The 18,456-nt window shown below is 40.6% G+C and overlaps 1 protein-coding gene across 7 annotated transcripts in view; it reads right to left on the reverse strand.

Moving 5' to 3' along the window:
* The window catches only part of LOC450461 (putative inactive neutral ceramidase B), a 96,316-nt gene that overhangs the window by 64,540 nt on the left and 13,320 nt on the right, over positions 1–18,456 (reverse strand). For 6 of the 7 annotated variants that reach the window (XR_010146888.1, XM_009458463.4, XM_009458462.4 and 3 more), the window contains exons 1-2: positions 4,010–4,280; positions 1,104–1,266 (exon numbers count right to left, since the gene is read on the reverse strand). Coding sequence is in view for 6 of the 7 variants with exons in the window: in XM_009458463.4 (XP_009456738.2) it covers positions 1,104–1,230 (127 nt within the window). In the remaining variant the exon portion in view is untranslated. Of the gene's footprint in view, positions 1–1,103; positions 1,267–4,009; positions 4,281–18,456 lie in introns of those variants that run through there. The other variant, XM_054659598.2, reaches the window with a different exon arrangement.

The raw sequence follows: 18,456 nt of genomic DNA on the forward strand, positions 1-18,456 counted from the left end.
TCTCAAACTCTTGACCTCAGGTGATCTGCCTACCTTGGCCCCCCAAAGTGCTGGGATTATAGGCGTGAGCCACTAGGCCCAGCCAAAACTGAATAATTCTTAATGATCCTTTCACTTCTATCAGTCTATGACCCTGCTGTGCCTACTGCTGGATCAGAGGATCTCTGATCCTCTGTGTTTGCCAGGAATTCAAAGCCCTGGGACATGGTAGAGAATGTGCAGGAAAAGAGACAGGCTCCAAAAGGGAAAACTGAGGTAGAAAATATCATCTTCTCCATTTGGCCTAAGGCCAGCCCTGTCTTTACTTTGGTCAGAGCTTCAATCTTTACCAGTCTTCTCTACTCATTTAACAGTTATGTAACCTAACACTGACTGGAACAGAGGCTCCACCAAGACCCACTGCCAATCTTTGTGTAAATGTAGCCTACGTTGTTCTCAAAAACTTTGTTTCCAACATTTTAAAAAATCATGAGATATCTAAAAATTCCAATTTCCAGGTTCTCTGGAAAACTCAGGAGATCTGAGATCATGTGTTCTCTCTACAACAAACAGCTGCCACCTGGGAGAGGCTGCAGGCCTTCTTCACAAGAATTGCACCTGTCTCCTCCTTGGTCCACCTCCTCACTCCACCTCATCTGCAAAACTTGATTAGCCCTTGTAAGGATTTACGTTTGAGACCCCTTTCTCTAAAGCTCTTCACAGACTAATTGACATTCATTCAGTGAGTCTTTCATTCTCCTTTTGCCCCCAGGAGAAAATGATGTCTACAAGGAGGCAAATTGAAATATTAGAGGCTCATGGTAAAAGCTGCCATTACTAGACCTTGACAAATCTTGAGCTGTGCTTAGATCAATGGAAAAACTAATGGCAAACAAGTACATGTCAGAATGCCTGTCCGCTGGCTATTGGGGACAAAGGTAAACTTGATAAAAACTGCTATCAGTGCAGAATGGGCAATTAATGCAAAGGGAGACGGCTATTCCAGGCTGCTTAAGTACACGTAGAACTATCAGCAGACACTGTTTTTCTCTTTGGTGTCCACAGTAATCAAGAAGTTTCATACAGGCCTAAAAATTGCATCTAAGAGAGCCCATGACACTTGCCTTTGTGGTTTTCAATGGTCCCACTGGTGATAAACAAGAGGCTGAGAAGGGCCACTGTGATGGCACTCATCATTACAAGGAGGAAAATCAGGAATGTCTCCAAGTTAGAGAAGGTGTGTTTGGCCATTTCTTCTCAGATACAGCAGAGATGGAAGAAGAAATACTGAAGAGGAAGAAATCACAAATTAAAATGCAAATGCTTTAAGCCAACTGAGGTTAAGATATCTTAGCTCTTTCATATTAATAGACTATACCAAGGACGACAAGTACAGAGCACTTACCACTCATTCCATAGACCAAGCCCATGGCAGACAAGACCAATCAATTACAGCATTCTTTTTGAAAAGCTCGAATGTGGTTTCCAAATCTTTCTCAACACAACACTCCTCCTGGCAGCAACCATTCATGATTTAGCATTGGCCACTGAGCTCAACTGAGCTAAAATCTATTTGCATTCCTCAGCCATATCACACTGCTTTCATTTATGGCGATGATGCTGTTTATGCATCTGTACATGGGTCTGGGCTGAGAGTGCCTCTGTTAACAAGGATGACTGATGCACGCATACTTCTTGTATTTGGGAGAAGGCTGGCTGGGGTTAGGACAGTACTCTGTGGTCATGGACTTAGTAGAATTATCTTGTTCACCTGGAGGTGAAACCCGTAACTTTGGCCTTTACACTCTATGTTTTAACTTTCAATTACTATCTGGTGAGAAATGGGCATGGAAAAGGGAATTAGTACCTCTGGTCTGAAGGCAGGCATTACAAAAAACATCCCCCTTCAGTGATCAGAAGGATCCCAAACACTTTGCAAACCCTGTATCAAAGGATGAGAATTTAAAATGTTCCTATGTTCTACAAAAGTATCAAATGTCATTACAGATTCCTTAAGATGTTTTAAGGGAGGGAGAATTAATCATTACTCAGAGGAACTATACAAGTTAAAACCCCATATAATGTAATAGAAAGAAATATAATATGGTGGTTAAAAATTTAGTTTTGAAATCTGACTCCAGCAGTCAAATTTCATTTCTGCCACTTACTGGGTGACTTTGGGAAATCCTCCCCCAATACTGAACATCAGCTTCACCATCTATAAATAGGAATATGATTATGATCATCTTATCTCAAAGTTCTTATAAAACCTATCTCATAAATTTCTTATAAAAATGAGATGAAGCAACAGTACTTCTTTTGTTCAATAAATGCTCAAACTGGTAGCATTTATTAATAGATTCCAAAGTAGCAAAGAGTCTGTGCTCTTCCCTGTCCTTTAAGGGAATTTACAGGAGGCTAGTGTTAAAGGATGATTGGAATCACAGGTGGGACCTTCAGAGCCCATTTTCTTAACCTGTGCTTTAGGAAGCCTGAGAGGTGAAATGGTATTGGAATCCCAGGATTTGCCCCCAAAATAGGGGATTTGTGGCTAAGATGCTGCTACCCCCAAGAGTTAAAAAATGGCAACAATGTAGATGTATTTAGTACAGTCAATTTTTTATTCAATTTGACTTAGGTAACAAGATATAAAAAAATAGCATTCAGAGTTTATAAAGAGTTTACATTTACAATCCTGAAATTTCAAATTATCTCCTAAAATAATTCATAAAATATGATGACACTGAGCCAGCATTCCCATGTGCCAAGAGTTTCCTAAAACTCAGTGCTGTTGTTCTCTTTAGATGGGGGATATATTCTTCAACCTGCCAATCTCTACCCAGCAGGCCTTATTTATCTAAGTTACTACCTGGTCTGTGCAAGCATTTGATTTTGCAATTCCTGGGCTAGAGGTGAAAGATCAGTCTAACAGCAGACACTTCAGAGGGTAGGCTGAACTGGGAGTGGGCAAAGAGACTGGAACATCTTCCCAAAATTTCTGGTTATTGGGAAGCTTTCCTCATCCACTTATCACCACCATAATCCCCTTAACCACCAGCAGCAGGGACAACTTCAAATGTGGAGCAAAACAAGTCAGATCTGTGACTTATGATCAACTTCTATTGTCAGTTTCCAGGAGTCAGGAAACACATCTAAGACATGCCTCTGAACTCTAAGGATCTACAGAGAATTACTACTCATTAGCAGCTGTTTCACCAGCAGACTTCAAACCCAGTATCTCTAGTTTTTGCTCAGAGCTTTGGTTCTCTAAGCCTTCCTACTAGCCAAGATGACTGACAGCTGGACCTCCCAACCCCAGAGCATGGACAGGCAGATTGTGTATGTAAATGTGGTCATGTGTTAGAAGCCTGTGTATCAAACAGAGAGGGTACAAAATAATACTTCTTTTTTGATTCTAGTTTTGCGTTGGTGAGCTGATGACATTTTATACCACTCAACAATGGCACTTGATTTAACATTAGTGTTTCCACCTATTACATGGACTTGAATGATCTACCTCATGTGTTTCACCATTCTGTTTAGCTGCCAGAATTGTTGCCAACACAGTAACATTCTTTTTGAACCACTTTAGCTGACTTGACCACCACCTTTAAGGAAATTAAAACTTGGGTTAGCACTATTTATTTCTCATTGGTGATTAAAATCTGAATTTGAATGTTAAAGCAGATGCCTTCCCTGCCTTTAGAATGAAACACTCCTTGGTAGAGCTAAGCCAATAATTATATCTTAAAGGATTCTAGATTTTATAATGGTTCACACTTAATCTGTAATAATCCTGAAAACTCAGTAATGAGGCTCTCATGGCACAATAGCAAGCCATTTGCCACATCTTCACATAACGGGGTCCCTGTTTTTCAAGGAGAGAGTAAAAGGTAACAATTTGGCAAAAGAGGGTTCCAAAGCTATGAGATAAATTGAAGCTTTAGGGTCTCTTCAAGATCTCTGAAACAATAGGATAATTCAAGAGCCCTCCTTCCCTCCTTCCCCAAGAAAACATAGCTGTCCTTACCTGATTCTAGTACTCAAAAGAGGTTTTGCATCCCAGTGAAGAAATGGCCATCCAGAATCCTGTCCCCTTTTCCCTTGCACGTTGCTGGGCTTACACCTCTCAGCACTTTCTGAAACCTACGAGAAAAATTTTCAGTCAAGTCCAGGAGTGTTCGAGCTCTCATTAGCATACCTTTGTGGGCTTGGTACAAGTATGAGATTAAAGAGTATTGATAACAAAAGGCTTATACATGAACTCTCTCTTAGAGCAGACTGTTATCAAAGATAGAAGTTGCAGAAGGCCTGCTGGACTGAAGGTCATTTCACTTTTTCTGTAACTTTTCCAGCATGACAAGTTCTGTGCAAAGCTTATAACCTGAATCACAAAAAAAAAAAAAAAAAGCACCTACTTCATTTAACACTGGTCGTTCTACAGCAAAGAGATTAGTAATATATGCTGGACATCAGTGTGGGCTGTGGATAGCAATGGGCAATATTTCCACCAATTTCAGAACAGAAAACTAATCAATTTTTATGAGTGCTCATAAAAAGAATGCAAAATTTTAGATTTACTAAATGTGAGTAGTAAATAATACAGCAAGACTGCTATGCAACTATTAAAAATCACACTGAAAATAATTTAATGACATGCAAAAATTGCCAAATATTAAGTAATTTTAAGTTTACAAAACAATAGGATCCCATTTGTAAACATTACATATGTTTACTTTATATACATCATATACTTTATATATATTACATATTAAAGACTGTAAGTACAGGAAAATGTTAAGAGGTAATTATCTGGTGATTATGGGTGGTTTTGTTTTCATTGTTTTGTCTCTTGGTATTTTCTATCATAGGCATGCATCACTTTTGAAATGGGGAAATAAAATGTTTTTCTTCCTCTTGGAGAATATAGACTACAGCATGAAGTTAAACAATGGACCACGGAGACAAAGGAAGCAATAAAGAAACCAACCAACCCATTCCCTTTTTTTCCCTAGTAAAATCTAAGCTGTCTAGGACACATTTTAAAGGCCATAAAAGCCGCTTAATTCCTTGCAGAGTTTGATCAGAGACAGGCCTGCAAAGTTCCAACTGAAGTATTAAAGACACAAGTTCCTTCAGGTAGGGCATTTAGTAATGCATCTTAAATTTCTCTCTGCTGCTACAGAGGGAGAAAGATTAAATCATGATATTAAACAAGGTTTTTTTAGTGCATTTATGTTAGAATTCTTGGTTGCAAGCAAACACCAAATCTAGTTAAGGTAGGAAAAGAGGGGAAAAAGAGACAAAAAGTAAATTCACTGGAAGACAGCAAGAAAAGCTGCAGACCCAGGATCAGGATGGCCAGGAATCAGGGCATCTCTGCGTATCTAGGTAGCAGGAGCTACCGAACAATCTCTTCAGGGCATCACCATTGAGATGGATGGACTGCAACTACTTTAGGTCTTGTGTTGCTCCACTCAGGAGCCAATTTCTGAAAGACAGCTATATAATAACTTTATCCTTTCATCTGAAGGGATACTTAACTGGGAATCTTAAAAAAAAAAAAATTCACAAAGAGAGAAGAGTAGTTCTCCAAAATAAAATCAAGGTGCTATAGCTGATGAGCCAGTAAAAACAACAAATACCCACTAGTGACCTTCCATTGGATTTCCTTCTCCCACCTTTCTCCCTTGCAGTGGGGAGGCCTCTTGACTGGCCCTGTGGTCTCCTCCAGACTTCCCCAGCCATCTTCCCCATCATAAAAAGGAGCCATGCTATGGCCCATTCAGAGTCCTGCTCAGTGACTCACAATCTAGACAGATGAGATTATTTTAACCAGGGTTTTGGTAGACAACAATGGCATAATGTGTCACCTTTCCTAGTCTACATTTGAGGGTCCATACCTGAACAATAATGGGGTGAGAATTGAGAAGATTCCAAGCTCCCATCAAAACAACTGACTCCTACAGACAGGAACAAGACTCAAGACTCCCCTGGGGTGAGATGAAGATACGGTCACTGTGAATATTTTAACTTGTGCACATATTTTATTTCTGTCTGGAATGATCCTCTCATGAATCCAATTAGATAGGATAAGCTAACTGTTCTTCTCCACACTACACCCCCCAAAATTTACTCATGTAAACATACTCTACCCATTTTACAGAGGAGGAAACAGACACCAATTTTCAGAACACATAAGGGTGGTTAAAAGTGAGCATGATTCAGCAATGGTATTCAAGGATGTAAGCCCAAGTCTCCAGACTCCTAGACAAGAGCTTTTGCCTCTCACCAAATTCTAATTGTCTACATCATCTTGACCTGAACCTTGGCATGGCAGCCTCTGAGGATATGAAAGTCTATGTGTTCACTCCTTACTAGCAATTGATGAAGCAAACCTATGTCCTCTGTCTCTTAACACCCCATCACAGAGGGAAAAACTAATCAGCACAAAGTAAAGGCAGCTGATGAATAATTGTATTCAAGCTGGAAGAATACTTCTCCCAAAACCCTAACTCCTAAATCATTAAGCAATAATCACTAGCATCACAATTGTTCTTAATATTTTACTTATGCAGTCTTAGAAGGCATGGTGCTAATTTCATATACTTTGTGCTAAGGGTCATATTCTTTCATTATTTAACTCTTGAGTAATTAAAGATTAAATAAATTCTGGCTGGACTTGGTGGTTCACGCCTATAATCCCAGCACTTTGGGAGGCTGAGGCGGGCGGATCACGAGGTCAGGAGATCAAGACCATCCTGGCTAACACGGTGAAACCCCATCTCTACTAAAAATACAAAAAAAATTAGCTGGGCATGGTGGCAAGCACCTGTAATCCCAGCTACTCGGGAGGCTGAGGCAGGAAAATCGCTTGAACCCGGGAGGTGGAGGTTGCAGCAAGCCAAGCTCGCACCACTGCACTCCAGCCTGGGATACAGAGCAAGACTCTGTCTTAAGAAAAAAAAAAAAAAAACTTCTAGAAAAAATATACTGTTATATATAGCATCCAGATTGTCATCTCTAAATAACATTTCTTGCTGAAAGAAACTGGAAATCCTTGGAGAAACAGCTGGTTCTGGGTCTGGGGCAGGAATTACATGAACTAAGCTGGGAATATTTTATTAAGCCAGAAGTCAAAAAAGTCATCAAAATTAGGAAGACAGTATCTAAAGAACTAGAGCGCTTCCCACTAACCAAAGATTGTTTAACTTTAGCATCAATTTAAAAAATAACTGCAATGGGTTGAAGCAAATCAAATATGCTTAAATCCATGATGTCACAATGATACTTTTTAAAAGATGGTAGGGAACCAATTTGTTATTCTTAAAATTGGTTTAAAAAAAGGACTGGAGTAGGAATCAAGAAGTCAAGGATATACTCTGCTTTTCCTTCATGCATGTACAGCAGGAAAGCCAAATAGTTGATGAGGGACAGTTTCTCATGATAAAAGTATTCCAGCTAATAAATGAGGAAGGAATGACAAACTTGAATCTAAATATTTTGCAATCCCTGATGAAATGATGGATCTAGAAAAAGATCATCAATAGCTGATTAAGTCACCAATAGAGAAAAAGAGAGACAACAAGATACTGCAGCCTCTGAACCACGTACACAACCGCATACTGCAACCTCTGAACCATCGGTACAACATTCTCAACGTTACCAAAAAGCGAAACCTAAATCGGATCAGCCTCTAGATCTAAGTGCCTGTTCATAGGAAATACAAAAGACAACTGAATATGTATGTTAAGGACAACATGGGGGTACAGAAGGCAAAATTTAGACTGTGAGAGAGTAAGACCAATGATCCAGTTTGTTTAAAAAACATGTTAGAACTGAAGAGAAAGAAGAAGAAGTAGGAAGGGGGAGGTGGTGAGGGGGAGACAAGAACAAGAGCAAGAATGGGTTGGGGAGGGGAGAGAAGGGCAGAGGCAAAGGGAGAAATGGCCAGGGAAAGGGAGGGCAGAGGAGAGGAAAGGTGAGAAGAGGCTGCAGATTAAAAGAGGCTTAAGAGACAGGTCAAACCACTGTATGTTGTAGGCTCAGAACCAACATTATTTGGAAACTGATTCAAACAAAAACAAAAAATTTACAAAATGGGGGAAATTTTAACACTGACTAGATATATAACAATGTTCAGGGATTGTTTAAAATATAATAATGGTATTGTGATTATACTTTTTAAAGAAATTTTTATGTTTTAGAGACGCATTCTGAAACACAGATTTAAAAAAAGAAATGGTATATTAATAAAAATTGCAAACATCAAATGGATGGATGGATGGACAGATGAATGGATGGATGGTTGGTTGGACAGTTAGCAGAACAGATGGGAGGACAGAGGATGGACATAAGCTTTGTTCTTGAAAATGCTAGTTGACAGGAGATAGGTAGGTAAGGAGCACTATAGCAGATACTGCAGAACACTCCAGTCAACACCCATTTCAAATTCTAGTGTACAGAGAAGCTGGACCCCCATTTGCCTAGAGTTCCAGATAGAGTTTAGGTTCTGCCTTTCAGATGCATTGGCATGATACTTTGATTCAGAACTGAGCCAGTTGGGGAGTGAATCAGGGCATGGGCCATCCATTTTCATGGTTTGGATCATGGCAGCACAGCTCTGAACTGGTAGTTTGGTGGCTGTTTCCAGATGCTGCAGCCTGCTTCCTTGCTGTGTGAACATGGTCAAGGTAGCCCACCACTAAGAAGCTCAATTCTGCAATTTAAGCTGGGGAGTTGTTCCTGGGGGCTCAGCTTCAACTCTCTGACTTCAGCCTTCACAATAATACTGCAAGTTATCTCAATCCCTTAATAAATCCTTTTCTTTTTAAGTTCCCTAGAGTGGATTCTGTTATCTCCAACTAAGAACATGGCCAAGCTGAATCTCACAGAAGTGAGTGTTGGACCTCACTGTAAAGAATACATGCATTCTAATCAACTGGACTCTGTGTATGCACGTTGCCTCTGGGAACATTTTTAAGTTAAAAGTAGTGTGCAGTCTGCCATAATGCATTTTTATTGGATCCAAAAAGAAATTTGTTTTCAGTACACAGGGATGCTATGGTGGTACTTTACTACTTCATGGGTTTTTCATAAGACTGAAAAATCTCTTTGACCCCCAAAGCAGTCTCATCACAAGTTCTTTAACTGTAGATTCACCTTTCCAATGGTCTCTATTCTACTTTGAACTCAAGCTGCAAGCAAGAGAGGAGGAGCATCTTTTGTTCTGAGCTGAAATGAATGTTTCTTATTTAACCCCTTATGCATCCATCATATATTAAGCCTGAAAGCCTGAGACTGCAACTAAAGATGGCCCAGTGTGGTGCAGATCCCAGGTTGATTCTGTGAGGGAGTTCTCGGCTCTGACCAAAGTGGCAGGGCTTGGAAGAAAATAGAGCATAACAAGAGAGCACATCATTGCCCGCCTTCCCCCAGGAAATTTACAAAGCCCGTGATCCCAGCAAAGAGTACAGGTAGATGCTGACAATCTTCTGCTTTTCTCAGACAGCAGGGCAGATAAAACTACTCCAGAATTACAGAGTTTCTTCCCTCAAATTTACGCCAGTTCTGCCTTCAAAACAAAGGAAAAAGATAAAGGGAAGCATTGTGGATATAAAAAGAACTGGGATTTAAATCTAAAGTTTAAGATGTGTATGTTTGCATGTTTGTTTGTTTGTTTTCAGTGACCTTAATTTCCCTGAGTTTCATTCATTTCCTTATATATACATAAAAAAAAACCACAGAGACTAACGAGAACCTACCTACCTTGTTAAAAGATCACATAGATAATATGTTTTTTAAACTTCTCTGTTCACTCTATAACAGGAAACAAATTAGTTATTTTTTGAATTATGGACTAATTAATTCTGGATGCCCCAAGAGTGGCAGGTTGTGTGCATTTTAAACTCTATAGCACAGTTACCTTTTCCTGGTATATTCCTCACACTTGGTTCTAAAGATATCCCATTGAACTTTGATAAATTCAACCTTAAGGGAAAAAAACTATCTTTTGCTATTTTTGACACATCCAGAGAGTTTAAATTCTGGATAAAATTAGAATTGCAAAATGTCCCTATTTCTCCACTGTTAGATAAACACTGGGGGGCTGTAGAACCTTTTTCAGAGTCTTTGGAAATTATTCTCTGATGATTTATCTTTTTCTAAAACCACAGATAAGAATTTATTTCATTTGGCAATGACAAATTTGACCTGTGTGCTATACAAGATTACAAAGGCAGATTGGGAGAAAGCAGGATGCAGTCGCATTTATCATTATTTCAGGGACAGGGTGGCAATATCTTCTGATGTAATGCTTGCCCTCTATATAAATCCCAGATGGTTCATATCTCCCACCTGTGCTGTGCACCTGTGGAAAAAAGAATACCACACTGTCCTTTGATAGAACTTGAAAAAGAAAGGGCCAAGAGAAGCAGAAAGCAAATGATAATATCAAAGTCCACCCTGACTCAATCGATGCTCCCTCAGGCCAATGTGAGGAAGGAGGGAGGAGAGTCTGAGAGGAGCTTGGCGTGGAGGCATGTGGTCTTTCTTATATTGGGCAGAATCAAACCTAAGGAGGAAACCCACCAGGTAAGAATTGTTCTCTTTCCTGGAGCAAACTCACTGGCAACAATTCAGAGAATCCCCCCATTAGATCAGCCAAGAAGTAAAAGGGGAGGGGAACCAGACCTTCCCAATGCCAGGAAGTGAATGTACAGCATTTCTCACATTCTCTCTTGCTGCAATGGTCTAACTCCTTCCCAAGGACAATCCACTCTAGAACCAGGAAGAAAAAGAAAAAGTTATTGCTCATGTATATCTACCTGGAGGGATAATGCCTGCAGGAGGACTTAACATCTTGGATTTATCACTGATGTGGGATGGTTATAAGGGCCAGGAGACATCTGAAATACCAGGCTCAATGGTGCAGTCAATGAAATAAAAGTAGGTGATGTAGGAAGTATGTGATGTTACCTCAACTTTGTGGAGGCCAAGACATCTGAACTGGAGGCTGACACAGGTGTTGGATCCTAAGAGGCTGAGGTTAGGGCAGGAAGTTCCCACCTGAGCTAAGTGGGTTCCCTAAGAGTCAAAGGGGCCAGCTCAGGAAAGTCTGTGAGAGAAAGGCAGAGCTCAATGACAAGGGGGAAACCACGAGGAATTTTGAGCTTGCAAGAGCCAAAGGTAGGATCCAACTCAGATTTCAGAGCCAAGATGAGTCCAGGCCAGGATGGAATCTAAGCTAAAGCAGATAAGGCACAAGTCCAAAGAGGTTGGCGGTCTTGGCCCCAGGTCACCTACAGGTAGTATTTGTGACTCCATTTTATTAGTAGTCAGTAGATTAGAGAGATCTGTGTGGGTTGGGCTGGCTTATCCAGCCAGAACAAGAAAGATGATCATTAAAACAACAACAATTTATTGAGCTCTTACTATGTAGATACTTATCAAGTGAGGGCAAGAAGGACAGTCATCTTTTTAAATAATAAAACATAAAATGCAATTAACTTACTGAACTTATAATGCTCCAGACACTGTTCTGAGGCTATTACAAGAATTACTTCATTTAATATTCACTGTAACCCTGTGAGGGTGGTACTATTCCTATCCTCATTTTACATTTGAATTAAAAAATAACAACTAAGTCATAGAGAAGTCAATCAAAGAGCTGATAGTTGGAGGTCATATAGCCTGTAAGAGATCAAGCTGGATTCAAAATAGATCATCTGCCCTCAGAGTTCTCTAGCTTAACCATCAGCTACATTATGCAACATAAGCATCTGCCTTCTACTGGTATCAATATATTCATGTTTTTATTTATTTATTTATTTGAGATGGAGTTTTGCTCTTGTCGCCCAGGCTGGAATGCAGTGGTGCAATCTCAGCTCACTGCAACCTCCCCCTCCCGGGTTCAAGCAATTCTCTTGCCTCAGCCTCCCTAGTAGCCGGGATTACAGGCACACACCACCACGCCTGGCTAATTTTTATATTTTTAGTAGAGATGGGGTTTCATCATGTTGGCCAGGCTGGTCTCAAACTCCTGACCTCAGGTGATCCACCCGCCTGGACCTCCCAAAGGGCTGGGAGTGAGCCACCACAACGGCCTATATTCATGTCTTTAGAGTAACAAAAAGATAATGCATGTCAATTTGTGAAAGCCATAAAGCTGTTGTAAGAAGAAATCAAACCTTTTGTCTCAGTGATTGTGAGAAGAGGTAACGATTCTGAAGTCATCTAGGCCAACCCCCTTGTCACAGAGATAGTCACTCACCCTAGGTCACTGTGCTGGAGTCTTGCAGTGACCATTCATATCTGGTTCTCCATTCCTTTATGGGCATATGGGAAGATTATACTTTCCAGCCTCCTGTTACTGGCAAATGGGCTATGAGTGGCAGTGACATGCATCACTTCTGGAATGAAGCATTTAGTGCTGAGGCATTTGAGAGGGGGTGTGTGTTCTGCATGCTCTCCCTTCCTTTGCCTTGGTGACCCTGAGTGTCGCGTGTCCCAGATGACAGGTTACAAGTTCCTTGAGATATCTCTTGGAAGCAACTGACCTCCAAGAGTTGCCAGACCAAGAATGGGTTTTGCATAAACAAGAAATAAATGTTTACATATTAAGCAACTAAGATTCAGGAGATTTATTTGTTACCACAGCAAGCTTCCTGCCCATCCTAACTGACACGCTTATAATGCCAGCTTATTAAGATGACTTCTTAGCTAAATTATAAATCTTACTTTTAAATTATTTCAGTCCAATAAACATCTCAATCAAATGATTTTATTTCTACTTTTCAAAACATATTAAAATCCCTCTAATTCGGAGATAAAATTTCATGCAACCTCAAATACAAAACATAGCTAAAAACATAGAGGAAATATAAAAGGCTTATAGGTTACAAAAATTCATGACATAAAGTCCACGTATTTTACACTACGGGAGAGGCTTCATTAAGATAGAGGTAACTTTAATTTACATACAATTCTAACCACCTGTCCTTTTTCTTTCGATCACAGAAAATTAACACAGGTTTCTAGAAGCAGACACACAGGTAGTAAAAGTGATAGCTTAAAGAGACTCAAGTGAAAATTACTCTGTGCAGGACAATAATTCGTGGTCATAGTGACAATTTGAGTCTTTTAACAACCTCTAAAACAGCAAAATCTGAAACCCGTTTAAAAGACTTTTTTCTTCTAATTTTGAGGTTTAAAAGAACTCCAAGTTCTAAAGCTACCCATAATATGAAGAGGGAGACAAAGAGACAACTAGACTAATCCATCTCAAAATGTAACAGTGTTTTGTTAGCATGGGATTTAGGGAACTCTTTACTTAACCATATTTAAATTTTTTTTGCAATGATAATGTATTACTTTTGTGATACAAAGATAATTTTTTTTTAAGGGTTGAATTCTGGTGTACATAAAAGTCACATGGAGTGAATAATTCCCCAGATAGGCTAAAAAAAGGAAGTGTCAACTCTACTAGCCTATTCTTATGCATCATCAAATGAAGAATAACCACTGCTAAAAATAGTTTCTGTTTCTTTTCTTAAACATATGAGGAGGACTGTGCTGACCTCAGATTCTATCTCAGATGAGCTCAGAAGTCAGTGATCTGGGTGTGTGGGACTTTTAGAAGTAAAGAATCATCAACCAATTCATTCAGGACTAATGGAACAGAACAAGTTCTACTGCTTATTCATGTCACTAATCAGAGAACAGGCTGAGCTACCTATTCATACCCAGATGAGCTGAACCTTGGATGCACCATAAGAGATAAAGATTCTTCTGAATAGGATAATTAACATGGTGTTTACAGAAGGGATTTGATAAAACCAGGTTGCATGGAGCTGTGACCAAGTTGTTGCCTCATAAATGAGTCCAAAGTTCAAGATAATCTTGAAGACTAGTATTTTTTCCATTCCAATGTGCTGGTTCTATGACTGATATATTCAAAATATGTAAATACTGGTTCAGCCTGGGCACTGATCAATCAGAGAAGATGCAAGAGTACACATGTGGTAGACCTGTGTGGATGTATCCCTGCTGAACTTCAGCCTTGGTGAGCTTCTCTTTAAAACGTGGAGTTATGCATTGGCTGAGGGGTTTCTTCCTTCCAAGTCCCAATTATTGAGTTATAAGCCTTATAAATAGAATGAGTAGTCATTTTTTAAAACCTTCAGTTTCATCATCTCACACTGCTGAAAAACTACTTCAATCCATCATAAGGGGGACATGCCACCCATAGCACTTATATGTTGCATCTTAAGAGTACCACTAGAGGGAAAACCATCAGAAAACTGGCTGGATGGCCAGGCGAGGTGGCTTGCACCTGTAATCCCAGTGCTTTGGGGGGCCAAGGCAGAAGGAGCACTTGAAGCCAGGAGTTCAAGACTAGCCTGGGCCACATAGCAAGACACTGACTTTACAAAAAAAACAAAAATTATCTGGGCATGGTAGCATGTGCTTATAGTCAAAGCTACTTGGGAGGCTGAGGAGGGAGGACTGCTTAAGCCCAAGAGTTTGAGACCTCAGTGAGCTATGATCATGACACTGCACTCCAGCCCTGACAACAGAGTGAGGCCCCATCTCTAAGTTGGAAAAATAAAATTAAATAAAATTAAAATAAAATAAAAAGGAAAGCTGGCATGACATCTTTCAGACCTGCCAGCATGGCTGGGTGTGAATGCTTCCAACCAAAGCACAATTGCTGCCCTAATAAAACTGAATTACATGACAAAGGAAGAAAACAGTTTAGGCAGGTTATAAGCTGAATTTTCCTTGAAAGCCCTTTGGAGGGAGAGAAAACAAACCTAATTTGTAGAAGAGGAAAGTGAGACCATAAGCAATGCTTAAAATTGTGCCCAGGAGGGAGGCTGCCTACATCACACTCATATTTAAGGCAGAAGTAAATAAGTGGGCATATTTATCAAGTGCTCTCCTAAGTGCTGAGTGCTTTACAACAGGTAAGTATGTGAGGGAAACTTGCAGATGTCTGCAAGAGAATGGCACAGAGATGGCCAAATAAGAACAGCTCCAGTCTACAGCTCCCAGTATGAGAGATGCAGAAGATGGGTGATTTCTGCATTTCCAACTGAGATACTGGGTTCATCTCACTGGGGAGTGTCGGACAGTGGGTGCAGCACACCGAGTGTGAGCCGAAGCAGGACGAGGCATCACCTCACCCAGGAAGCACAAGGGGTCAAGGAATTCCCTTTACTAGTCAAAGAAAGGGGTGACAGATGGCACCTGGAAAATCGGGTCACTCCCACCCTAATACTGCGCTTTTCCAGTGGTCTTAGCAAACGGCACACCAGGAGATTATATCCTGCGCATGGCCCAGAGGGTCCTACGCCCACGGAGCCTCGCTCATTGCTAGCACGGCAGTCTGAGATCAAACTGCAAGGCAGCAGTGAGGCTGGGGGAGGGGCACCCACAATCGCTGAGGCTTGAGTAGGTAAACAAAGTGGCCAGGAAGCTCAAACTGGGTGGAGCCCACCACAGCTCAAGGAGGCCTGCCTGCCTCTGTAGACTCCACCTCTGGGGGCAGGGCATAGCGAAACAAAAGGCAGCAGAAACCTCTGCAGACTTAAGTGTCCCTGTCTGACAGCTTTGAAGAGAGTAGTGGTTCTCCCAGCACACAGCTTGAGATCTGAGAATGGATAGACTGCCTCCTCAAGTGGGTCCCTGACCCCCGAGTAGCCTAACTGGGAGGCACCCCCAAGTAGGGGCAGACTGACACCTCACATGGCCGGGTACTCCTCTGAGACAAAACTTCCAGAGGAACGATCACGCAGCAACATTTGCTGTTCACCAGTATCTGCTGTTCTGCAGACTCCGCTGCTGATACCCAGGCAAACAGGGTCTGGAGTGGACCTCCAGCAAACTCCAACAGACCTGCAGCTGAGGGTCCTGACTGTTAGAAGGGAAACTAACAAACAGAAAGGACATCCACACAAAACCCCATCTGTACATCCCCATCATCAAAGACCAAAGGTAGATAAAACCACAAAGATGGGGAAAAAACAGAGCAGAAAAACTGGAAACTCTAAAAAGCAGAGCGCCTCTCCTCCTCCAAAGGAATGCAGCTCCTCAGCAGCAATGGAACAAAGCTGGATGAAGAATGACTTTGACGAGTTGAGAGAAGAAGGCTTCAGACGATCAAACTACTGCGAGCTAATGGAGGAAGTTCGAACCCATGGCAAAGAAGTTAAAAACCTTGAAAAAAACATTAGACGAATGGCTAACTAGAATAACCAAATGCAGAGAAGTCCTTAAAGGACCCAATGGAGCTGAAAACCATGGCACGAGAACTATGTGATGAATGCACAAGCCTCAGTAACCAATGCAATCAACTGGAAGAAAGGATATCAGTGATGGAAGATCAAATGAATGAAATGAAGTGAGAAGAGAAGCTTAGAGAAAAAAGAATAAAAAGAAACGAACAAAGCCTCCAAGAAAAAAGTGACTATGTGAAAAGACCAAATCTACGTCTGATTGGTGTACCTGAAAGTGACGGGGAGAATGGAACCAAGTTGGAAAACACTCTGCAGGATATTATTCAGGAGAACTTCCCCAATCTAGCAAGGCAGGCCAACATTCAGATTCAGGAAATACAGAGAATGCCACAAAGATGCTCCTTGAGAACAGCAACTCCAAGACAAATAATTGTCAGATTCACCAAAGTTGAAATGAAGGAAAAAATGTTAACGGCAGCCGGAGAGAAAGGTCAGGTTACCCACAAAGGGAAGCCCATCAGACTAACAGCTGATCTTTTGGCAGAAACTCTACAAGCCAGAAGAGAGTGGGGGCCAATATTCAACATTCCTAAAGACAAGAATTTTCAACCCAGAACTTCATATCCAGCCAAACTAAGCTTCATAAGTGAAGGAGAAATAAAATACTTTACAGACAAGAAAATGCTGAGAGATTTTGTCACCACCAGGCCTGCCCTGAAAGAGCTCCTAAAGGAAGCACTAAACATGGAAAGGAACAACCGGTACCAGCCACTGCAAAAACATGCCAAATTGTAAAGACCATCCAGGCTAGGAAGAAACTGCATCAACTAACGAGCAAAATTACCAGCTAACATCATAATGACAGGATCAAATTCACACATAACAATATTAACCTTAAATGTGAATGGGCTAAATGCTCCAATTAAAAGACACAGACTGGCAAATTGGATAAAGAGTCAAGACCCATCAGTGTGCTGTATTCAGGAAATGCATTGCACATGCAGAGACACACATAGGCTCAAAATAAATGGATGGAGGAAGATCTACCAAGCAAATGGAAAACAAAAAAAGGCAGGGGTTGCATTCCTAGTCTCTGATAAAACAGACTTTAAACCAACAAAGATCAAAAGAGACAAAGAAGGCCATTACATAATGGTAAAGGGATCAATTCAACAAGAAGAGCTAACTATCCTAAATATATATGCACCCAATACAGCAGCACCCAGATTCATAAAGCAAGTCCTTAGAGACCTACAAAGAGACTTAGACTCCCACACAATAATAATGGGATATTTTAACACCCCACTATCAACATTACACAGATCCACGAGACAGAAAGTTAACAAGCATATCCAGGAACTGAACTCAGCTCTGCACCAAGCAGACCTAATAGATATCTACAGACCTCTCCATCCCAAATCAACAGAATATACATTCTTTTCAGCACCACACCACACCTATTCCAAAATTGACCACATAGTTGGAAGTAAAGCACTCCTCAGCAAATGTAAAAGAACAGAAATTATAACAAACTGTCTCTCAGACCACAGTGCAATCAAACTAGAACTCAGGATTAAGAAACTCACTCAAAACTGCTCAACTACATGGAAACTGAACAACCTGCTCCTGAATGAATACTGGGTACAAAACGAAATGAAGGCAGAAATAAAGATGTTCTTTGAAACCAACGAGAACAAAGACACCACATACCAGAATCTCTGGGACACATTCAAAGCAGTGTGTAGGGAGAAATTTATAGGACCAAATGCCCACAAGAGAAAGCAGGAAAGATCTAAAATTGACACCCTAACATCACGATTAAAAGAACTAGAGAAGCAAGAGCAAATACATTCAAAAGCTAGCAGAAGGCAAGAAATAACTAAGATCAGAGCAGAACTGAAAGAAATAGGGACACAAAATACCCTTCAAAAAATCAATGAATCCAGGAGCTGGTTTTTTGAAAAGATCAGCAAAATTGATAGACCGCTAGAAAGACTAATAAAGAAGAAAAGAGAGAATAATCAAATAGACGCAATAAAAAATGAAAAACGGATATCACCACTGATCCCACAGAAATACAAACTACCATCAGAGAATACTGTAAACACCTCTATACAAATAAACTAGAAAGTCTAGAAGAAATGGATAAATTCCTCGACACATACACCCTCCCAAGACTAAACCAGGAAGAAGTTGAATCTCTAAATAGACCAATAACAGGCTCTGAAACTGAGGCAAT

The sequence above is a fragment of the Pan troglodytes genome, chromosome 8 (assembly GCF_028858775.2).
Source record: "Pan troglodytes isolate AG18354 chromosome 8, NHGRI_mPanTro3-v2.0_pri, whole genome shotgun sequence".
Classification (NCBI taxonomy): Eukaryota; Metazoa; Chordata; class Mammalia; order Primates; family Hominidae; genus Pan; species Pan troglodytes.